This window comes from Aethalodelphis obliquidens, unplaced genomic scaffold (assembly GCF_003676395.1).
Source record: "Aethalodelphis obliquidens isolate GAN/ISIS:26980383/991018 unplaced genomic scaffold, ASM367639v1 scaffold16, whole genome shotgun sequence".
Lineage (NCBI taxonomy): Eukaryota > Metazoa > Chordata > Mammalia > Artiodactyla > Delphinidae > Aethalodelphis > Aethalodelphis obliquidens.
The window spans coordinates 21998866-22009131 of record NW_020837960.1 but is presented as its reverse complement, the minus strand read 5'-3'; the positions used below and the strand labels follow the sequence as shown (position 1 = coordinate 22009131).

The following is a 10266-nucleotide window of genomic DNA, read 5'->3' as shown; positions in this document are numbered from 1 at the left end:
AGGGTAAACTTCAAAAAGAGAGAATATGAGATGAAAGAAGAAATGGTTTGATAAATATTTGTTTTTAAATTTACTTGTGCATTTTTGTAAATGAATTAGTACAGTATTTGCCCTCCTTGTTATGCAATTAGTAGCCTTCTATACATACTCATCTTTGCTTTGCCTTGTTTGCTTAACATTATAACCTGGCAGTATTTTCTCAGCAGTATAAAAAGCTAGTTCACAAGCACTTTTCAAGTCTATGATTGTGTCATGTTTGCTATTGTCTCACTGGGGATAGCAAGTTGCACAGCCAAGGTCAGAGTCAGTGTGGGAGGAAACCACCCAAAGGTGTGGACAAAGGGAACTGTGAGCAATTTGAGGGTCACTGCTGCAACATTCTACTACCTTGTGCAACACAGATCCCACAATGTTGGCTCAGATGCCTGGGGTTCTGCAGGATTTGGACCAAAGATCTTGGCACACAGCTGCCTCTAGCATTCTATCCTTCATTCTGTAAAGGTAGAGACAGCCTAGCAATATTGAAAACATTTCAATCTCTCTACACAGTAGGCCCTCACATAGTTATGCCAGAGCCACTGTGTAGAGGGACTGTGTGTTTTCTGAAGCCTGTAACGATCTGCAGACTGGGTCAGACCTCTTGAGAGCAATTTCTCAAACCACTTGTAATTAGGAATGGAGAGGGTGGAAAGATACATCACCTAATAATGATGCTAATTAAATAAAAGTGTTTGACCCTTTGAGGATAAGAAAGTACAATGGATAGGTACGCTGGAGCTGTTATTTCCTAGATTCACTTTCATGCCTTGTTCTGTGTTAGCATAGGCAACGAGAGACATTTTGCTAGAGATTCACAAGGCAGAAGTGAAATAGGGGCCACCTTTTTATGCTCAAAAGTTTAGGGCAGGGCACAAGGCACTCAGGCATATCAGCTCACCCGGCTGATGAGGGCGGTAGGGGGGCCCACAACTGTTCAGCTCCTACAGGATCCTTCCTTAGCTTCTCCAACTTTCAAGTCAGGTACACGTTTACTTCCCGGACAAAGGGCGCCAGCACCTCCTACAGGACAGCCTCATCATCACGGGTGGAGGCTAAGTGACCAGTGTGCATTCTAGTCCTTCCCCGGTGCTTCAGTTCAGCCTTGCAAGCTGCAGTTCACATCCGTCTTCCTTTCCCAACCATCTGTCCCAAGCATGTCAGGCCCCAGCACCAGACACGGAAACAATACCGACTCACATAGACTTTCTAATCAACTCCCACAATGATATAAGGTCAATGTGTTTGTTACCTATAGCTGCACAACAAATTACCTCAAAACAACAGAAATATTTACTGTTTCACACCGTTTTTGTGGGAGTGGCTTAGTGGGTACTTTTGTCCTGTGAGGTTGCAGTCAAGATGCCAGCATCAGGGAGTTCCCTGGTGGCACAGTGGTTAAGAATCCACCTGCCAATGCAGGGTTCGAGCCCTGGTCTCGGAAGATCCCACATGCCACGTAGCAACTAAGCCTGTGCACCACAACTACTGAGCCCGTGCTCTAGAGCCTGCGCTCCACAACTACTGAAGCCCATATGCCTAGTGCCGGTGCTCCACAAGAAGAGAAGCCACTGCAATGAGAAGCCCGTGCACCACAATGAAGAGTAGCCCCCGCTCGCCGCAACTAGAGAAAGCCCGTGCGCAGGAATGAAGACCCAACACAGCCAAAAATAAATTAATTAATTAATGAAAAAAAAAAAAACATGCCAGCAGCGGTCTGCAAACTTTTTCTCTGAAGGCCAGATAACAAATACTGTCGATTTTGTGGGCCATACAGTCTCTGTTGCAACTTCTCAGCTCTGCTGTGAAGGGGCAAAAGCAGCCATGGCCAATGCATTTACAAATGTTTGCAGCTGTGCCCCAACAGAACTTTATTTACAAAAATAGGCAGCAGGCTGGTTGACGTCGTGAGTCAATCTGCCAATCCCCAATCTAAAGGTTTAACTGTGGCGGGGGCATCTGTTCTTAAAATGGCTCACTCGGCAATCTGATGCTGGCTATTAGCGGGAGATAGTCCCTCATCTCTCCTGCTCAATTGTCCCCAAAACACAGTGGCCAGCTTCCTCCAGTGAGCGATCCAAGAGAACAGGCAGAAGCAGCAATGTCCTTATGGCCTCATAAGTCACACATTATCACTTCCGTTATGTTCTGTTGGTCATACAGACCAAGATTAATACATTGTGGGAGGGGTCTACACAAAGGCACAAATACCAGCGATCACTGGGTGAGCTACCTTGAAGCCTGGCTACCGTATAGTCAATTCCCTAAAAGAAATAATACCCCCCTGGTTTTGCCTCTCTGGTCCTACCCTGACTGATACAGGAGATAGAATAGTATAAACTTTAAATGCTAACAACAACAACAAAAAACAGTCAATATGGAAAATTGCTTCATTATAGCCCAAGCAAATTCTAAATTAATTCTAAATGCCCATACCTAGATATGCCTTATCAAAAAAAATAAAAATATAAATGAAAAATCCTATAAATATCCAAGTAGAGAGCAGGAAAAGCAGCTTTCCTTAAAAGGATCAAAATTAAGATGCTTTCCCCAGACTTCCCTGCAACACTGAGTTCCTAAAGATAACGGCAAATTTGTAAAGATTTAGAGGGAGGAAATGTAATTAAGAATTCTATTCCCAGCCCAAGTGTGTTCTTATGCAAAGACAAAGATCTAGAAATTAAACACCTTGTGAATACCCTGCTGACTGAGGAGATTCAAAATTAAGAACTAAAGAATAGGAAAACCAAAATCAGTTAAGTACGGACTCAGGCATAAATAACTGCTGGAAATATGATCGCAAAATTCATTATAAAAACAAAACTATTGAAAATAAGGAAACAGGGTTAGAGAATGAGTAAGTAAGAGGGATCCACCCCTCTGATTAATGATACAAAGCCCGGGAAGTAGGAGAAAAAAATGATGGAAATAAAGGCAGATGAAATTGCCTCTTGCACGATGAAGGAAAAAAATGCCAACATCTACACCAAGGCCTGAAAGAAAAGCAGGAGTTGGCCAGAAGAATGGTGGGTTTTCTGGTGGCCACAGCAGAAGCCCATCCACTCTGGCTGAGGTAAACAGCAGTTTATGGGAAGGATATCAGGATTTCATAGAAGCAGTGAAAGGGCAGGAGTGCCCGATTCAGAAAGAGAAACAGGCAATGCTCGGGGCTGGTCACCAAGGTCATCTGCACTGGTATCAGAGCACTGCTCTGGGATGCAGGCGCCCTAAACAGGTGTCTGCCCTTGTGCCCTTGTGCCCTGGACTCGAGGTCCCCAAAGAGAGAGCCCGGTTGAAGCTGCCCGCTGCTGGCTGGAGGAAGACAGGACTTTCCGTGATGGTCCCACAGAGACAGCTCACCAGCCAGAAGAGGTTCAGGAAACACAAGACTCAACAGGAAGAGGGTGGGTGTCAGCGCTCAAAAAACTGTAACTGTTCTCTCCCTCAGGGATGATGCGACCTGGGCTGGTGAGGGGAGTGGAAGCCAGATCACAAAGGGCCTTGTAAGTCATGCTGAGAAGTGTGTCCATTTTCCAGATGAAAATGGGAAATACATGAAAGGTTTGGAACAGGAGAGTAACAGATTCCATTTAGATTTTAGAAAGATGGCTCTGGCTGCTAAGAACATGCAAACCCGTGCACCAAACTGGTGTGGCTTCCAGCAGCCTAAGGTCGCATGTTTGGAACAGTGATGAATTTTTGCCTGGAAAAGCTCCAGGTTACCAAAAGAACTTACCCTTTGTTCCAGCCAACAGCTGAGAGAGGCCCCTGACCTCCTTTTTCTGAGAGTATTTATTTTAAAAGCTTCAATTGTAAATCCTTCTTATGTCCTACAGAAAATTCTGCCTGTACCTCCCATAGCCCAAGAGTGTCTTTAATGACCTCTAAGCTGTTCCTCTGAAATGTAATCCTAAGGACAGGGCCTGTCTCCCACCCTCTGTGGGAGGGTATACTAACTTCAGTAAATTTGTTAGCAGGCACTCATGGCCTAATCACCCAGACAGGAACCACTTACTTGCTTTTTGTAATTTTTTCACATCCCTGACTCTGCTCCAGCCCCCACTCACTCCCTCTCCCTACTCCCTCACTCTCCCTTTAAAACACCCAGTCACCTAGGCACAGATTAGAGTTGAACTCGGGATACCCTGGGGTCTCTCCTTTATTCCAATAAAATCCATCTTTACCTAGTGTCTGGTTTTGTTGATCTTTGACACTGCAATGTGGAGACAGAATTGGAGGGAGACTAATTGGAGACAGTTGCAGAGATCCCTGTATAACAGGAATGGCCCAAACCTAAGTAACAGCTCTGAGTGGTGGAGGAGCACATGAGGACTCAAGAGAGGAAATCAACTTAGGATCAGTGGATTTTGGTAACTGACTCTGGGGACCAGCCAAGAGAGCCAAAGTATCAGAATAGTGAAAAAAAAAATTTATGCTGAAAAACGGTGTTCCCTACCCCTCGAAATAATTGATATGCTCTATGCTATCCACTCATGAGAATGAGGGAACTGGTCATTTGGCTCAGAGCCAAATTTAAATCTCATTCATAGCAATAATATGGACTCTTGTCATTTGTGGCTTTCTTTTCTCTGATCCTGACTTTTACCATCTATACTTATTTTATTGTTATGCTGTGTATATCCTTTTTTGGTAAGGTGTCTAAAATACCTTAAAATGACAAAATAACCAAACAACTCATCAGCCCCATATCCTCAGTCAAAACCATTTTCCCCACTCTATGACCTAAATCACAGCAAGATCCTTTTCAACCCACCTCCTAGAGTAATGGAAATGAAAACAAAAATAAACAAATGGGACCTAACGAAACTTAAAAGCTTTTGCACAGCAAAGGAAACCATAAAATAGATAGCTAGTGGGAAGCAGCTGCATAGCACAGGAAGATCAGCTCCGTGCTTTGTGTCCACCTAGAGGGGTGGGATAGGGAGGGTGGGAGTGAGGCTCAAGAGGGAGGGGATATGGGGATATATGTATACATATAGCTGATTCACTTTGTTGTACAGCAGGAACTGACACAGCATTGTGAAGCAATTATACTCCAATAAAGATGTGGGGAAAAAAAAAAGAAAAAAACACTTTCCTGTCTTCCTCACTTACTAATGGTGCCATCCATTCTCCCATAACTAGCTTTCAGACCTCATCAACTAGCAATGACTCTTCCCCCTACCTTTCCTTTGTTGCTCACAATCAGATTGTCTGCATGTGAAGAAATTTTTACATCAGTCCCCTCCTTTTCATTCCTACTTGCTATGAGTTTAATCTTTTCTTCTTGCTTAAAAATTCCATTAGCCTCCTAGCCAGTTTCTTCACACCTTCTGACTATGCACTATTCCCATATTAAATTGATTATTTTTACTTTTCTGTTTTAAAACTCTGAGGATGCACCAGAGCTGATAAATTAAGTTCAAACCTTTCATTCTGGCTTTAAAGATTTCCTCTTAGTATATTATACTATAAAAAAAAGCTACAAACACTTTTAGAATCTCCTAAACTGAGTGCACATGTGGGTGAGGTGAGGGGGGTGTCTACTTTTCTTTCTTCATGTTTCTTTCCAGGTCCCAGATACCACTGGCCTCTCACTCATGGAGGGGGAGGAAGAGTGAATAATGCTAGTGGCAGATGTGGGAGCTGTAGCTCAATGGTTCCTCCCTCCTCCCTCTCCTGGGTGTGCCTGCCTGCTGAGAACATGCACTCTGGGCCTCTCTTAGACTTGACATAAGCTTGCTGTAGAGAGAGGCCTTGCCCCTGGGAAGGGAAGGGACGAGGGGAGTGCTGGGATTATTCAGGATGGACAAGCCCCAATCCAGTTCTGAGGTTTGGCATCAGGAATTCCATTGTTGCCACACACCTGAATGAATTTGAAGACCAAGACTAAAACATATGAAAATTGAGGTTTCTGGAGGCTGGAGGAGTTGATTGGTATAATTTCAGTTTTGTGAGGACTATACCAAGCTCAGGCCATGAAGGAATTTTTAATCTTTTCAGTTTTTCACAGCTAATACTTTGTGCTTGATTTTTCATGAAGTTGGCTCTTAGCTGCTTCAGCCAGTGTGAATGAGTTTAAGCCTCGGCTGCCTAAAGATTTTGATCTGCTGGCTTTGTATACAGGCAAGGGTTCTCTCTATATTGCCTGGGCTGCAGGCACTGACCACTTCAGGTGATCTAGAACATTAGCCACACAGGCCTTAGCAAGCAAACCTGGGTTGAGGTAGAATTTACTCTGTGGGTAGCTGCAGATGACCTTGAACAATACATGCCCAGGTAGGTCTATGCCTGAAGATAGGGCTGATACAGGGATTTAACCATCAGGAGAGAGCCTTTGAGTCCCAGTGAAGTCTTGCCTTGAAAGAGGCAGAGTTTCAGCAGCATACTTTCCTGCTTCTGCTGTGGTTTTTAAATTTTAATTGTTTTTTTTTTAACTGAAGTATAGTTGATTTAGGATGTTGTGTCTACCTGTGGTTTTCAGCCAGGTCGGTAAAGATAGTTAAGTTCCACATGGGTCACTGAGCAATAGCATATGAGATTCTAGCTTTAAATTGTTAACATTAAGCTCAGATAGGTAGTACCAGATCTTACTGCCCAAATTCTATTCTATACTCAGAGCCAGAGGAATCAGTCTTAAATTTATGTGACTTGTCAACAGTCTTGAGTCACCCCCAACTATGCAAACTCAAGATGGCCCAAATTTGTTCATTTCATGAGTTCAAGCCAAGGCTTTTGATTTCAGACTGAAATCATAGGCTCAACCATAAAAGGATGGTATATTTACAATAAGAACAAATGGGCATCTGTATTGAAAAAAAAAGTCATCTTCTTAGATTATACTAGAGGAATAACTGAAATAAATCATTGCTGACCCAACGACAAATAAAAATGCTGATCATTTAAAAATACTGTCTCTAGGGGGACATGATTGCTCAAAATCTCACAGAAAAACTGGAATGAAAAACATGTCAGTCTTCATATCAGAACATAAGCAGAGGGAAAATTAAAATAAAAGAAAGGAAGAGACAGATTAAGCTGGAAGAATATTTCTTAGGAGTAAGGTTAAAATCTTAGGAAATACATTAAACAGAAATTAAACTAAAATGAAACCTCAAAGACCTTTAGATATAAAAGGAAAAGAAAAACACACTAAGGTTCTAACTGGTATTAAAGAAGGTTTTAGATAAGGGAATATATTTGGTTGCTACTAGATTAGAAACAGTAAATCAAAAATTTCAAAATTATCCTGCCAAAATCTGTTATGTACTGAATTGTGTCTCCCTACAATTTACACGTTGAAGACCTAACCTCCAATGTGACTGTATTTAGAGAGGTCTTTAAAGAGGTAATTAAGGCTAAATGAGGTCCTAAGGCTGAGTCCCTAATCCAATAGTCCTGGTATCCATATAAGAAGATGAAAAGACACCAGGGATCCTTCTAGCTCCATGTGCACAGAGAAAAGCCCAGACAGAGCAAGAAGACAGACATTTGCAAGCAAGGAGAGAGGCCTCAGGAAAAACCAAATCTGCCAATACCTTGATCTTGGACTTGTCAGCCTCCAGAATGATGAGGAAATAAATGCTTATTGTTTAAGCTACCCAGTCCATGGTATTTTGTCATGGCAGCCTGTTACAGGCTGAATATTTGTGTCCCTCCAAAATTTATATATAAAGGTTGAAGCCTGAACCTCCAATGTGGCTATATTCAGAGATGGGGCCTCTAAGGAAGTAATTAAGGTTAAATGAGGTCATAAGGGTGGGTGGGGACTTGATCCAATACGAATTAGTATCCTTATAAGAAGAGACAGGAAAAGGCTTGTGCTCTTGTGTGCGCTCTCTCTCTCTCTCTCTCTCTCTCTCTCTCTCTCTCTCTCTCCACTAGCACAAAGAGGAGGCCATATAAGCACACAGTGAGATGGCAGCCGCCTATAAGCCAAGAGAAAAGGCCTCAGAAGAAAATCTATCTTATTGGCACCTTGATCTTGGACTTCCCAGCATGCAAACTCCTTAGCATGGAAGACAAGCCTTTCCAAAACCTGGTTTCTGTGTACTTCCCTGAATGGTTTCTTTTTTTTTTTTTTGCGGTACACGGGCCTCTCACTGTTGTGGCCTCTCCCGTTGCGAAGCACAGGCTCCAGACGCGCAGCCTCAGTGGCCATGGCTCACAGGCCCAGCCGCTCCACAGCATGTGGGATCCTCCCGGACCGGGGCACGAACCCACGTCCCCTGCAACGGCAGGCAGACTCTCAACCACTGCGCCACCAGGGAAGCCCCCTGAATGGTTTCTTGATACCATGCAGGTACCTCTGCAACCTGGGTGCCAGTTGTACCTTCCAGCTGTAGGCCTCTGAGCTTTATAAACTTTATCATATGTTTCTTCTGCCTGTCATGCCCTTTTATGTTAGTCCATGTAGATCTTGCATGGCTCAACTTAAGGTATCTTATCACTTCTTCTCTGAAGCTCTTAAGTCTTCCAGGTAGAATTACCCATGCATTCATAGCACCTATAACATTTTATTTTTCTTAATATTTTGTCAGTGCTTATTAAATTCTAAGTGAGTGGTTCTCAGACGATGTGATGTAGGCCCCTAGAAGGCATTTTGCAAATGCAAGGAGCATTTTTGGTTGTCATAAAATTGGAGCTTTGGGGAACTCTACAAATGTTCAGTGTGTAGGGCAGGGATGCGAGATGCCTGCAATATGCAGACAGGCCAGTACCAAAAAGGAACTGTAGGCATCATGTCCAACTTCTGAATGTTCTTCTGGGCTTCCATGTAGGTGAAAAACTTATCAATAATTGTCTGAGTTGAGATTCAAATTCTGGTTTATATATAACCAAAAGTATGAGTTCATGGTGTTAATGTATATTGAACTCACAGGAATGTAACTACCATATATACTGAGGAAAGAATGCATTGGTTTTCGTTCAGAATTTTACCAAGAGTTGTTCCCATTACAGAAAGCCAGGTCACCAAGGGTAGCAACATGGGTGATATCTGAGTCACCAAAACAACACAACTGCATTGGTCTGCGTTTGTAGCTATAGAATCATGGTGATTCTAAGCAAATGTACAAATTTCCTCATTTAGCTCTTCTTTCAAAATGTCAAATATAGATTTTAAATATGGACAAGTATTCAGTTAAATATTAGAAGCTGGGTTTTACAGCTTTTTGTACAAATGAACAGTCACGAATGTGCCTACTCTGCCAGCATGCTTTTTCTCATTAAGCCGACAAACACATCAAGATTAAGCGAGCATTTTACAAAGGAACATGTTGATTGGAAGAGATATATATTTCTATATTTAAAGAATACTAAAAACTGCAATACTGTCCCTGGAACGTTTGACTATGTTCTATGCAGTAGGAGACAGGTCTCATTGTTTTCTACAGAACAATGTAAATGATCACAAAATATGGCATGCCACACAATATTCAAGAAAAATTAATATTAGCTGTATAAAAGATAACTACAAAGAGGAAGAAAAGATCATATTAAATCATTTCCTCTATTCCATTGCAATGCTGCTTTAAGAGGGTTACAAAAGACACTGAAATCAGCTGCATGATGTAAACGAGTAGATGAAAGCATCCTTCATGATAAACAAGCTTTACAATTTGCATATGTAAAGTTTCCAAGGCCTGAAAAAATTGTAGCAAAAATGTCATTTTCAAAATGACTGACAATGAATACAAAAGAACTGTCAATACTTGAAACCGTCAAAATTACTTAAAAGAAAAAAAAAAACTTTTCCGACATCATTACTTATTTAACAGATGGGGAGTCAGTAATGTTAGTTCAGAGCCAATTTAAAAAAGAACCACCAAATATTTTTACGAAGTCATTTCATTATTCATTAGCAATACTTAATTACCAAGAATCTTAGAGAAAGAGGCCACAGATCAATGAATGTTTAAAAGTAATCCCTTCAATGACAGATTACCCATAATTTATCAAATGTCAATGAAGAGTTTGAATGTCTTGTCCAAATAAGATGGTTCTCCAAGGAATTTTTTTCTTTTAAAGATTCGGCTCGGGCTTCCTTGGTGGCGCAGTGGTTGAGAGTCCGCCTGCCGATGCAGGGGACACGGGTTCGTGCCCCGGTCTGGGAAGATCCCACATGCCGTGGAGCGGCTGGGCCCGTGAGCCATGGCTGCTGAGCCTGCGCGTCTGGAGCCTGTGCTCCACAACGGGAGAGGCCACAACAGTGAGAGGCCCGCATACCAC

The 10266-nt window shown here is 42.3% G+C and overlaps 1 protein-coding gene across 1 annotated transcript in view; it reads left to right on the top strand.

Moving 5' to 3' along the window:
* Positions 1-3007: 3007 nt before the first annotated feature.
* Positions 3008-10266, top strand: part of RFXAP (regulatory factor X associated protein) — a 21866-nt gene continuing 14607 nt past the window's right edge. The window contains exons 1-3 of the mRNA XM_027116123.1: positions 3008-3440; positions 3485-3539; positions 6080-6162. Of these exons, the coding sequence (XP_026971924.1) occupies positions 3008-3440; positions 3485-3539; positions 6080-6162 (571 nt within the window). The remainder of the gene's footprint in view (positions 3441-3484; positions 3540-6079; positions 6163-10266) is intronic.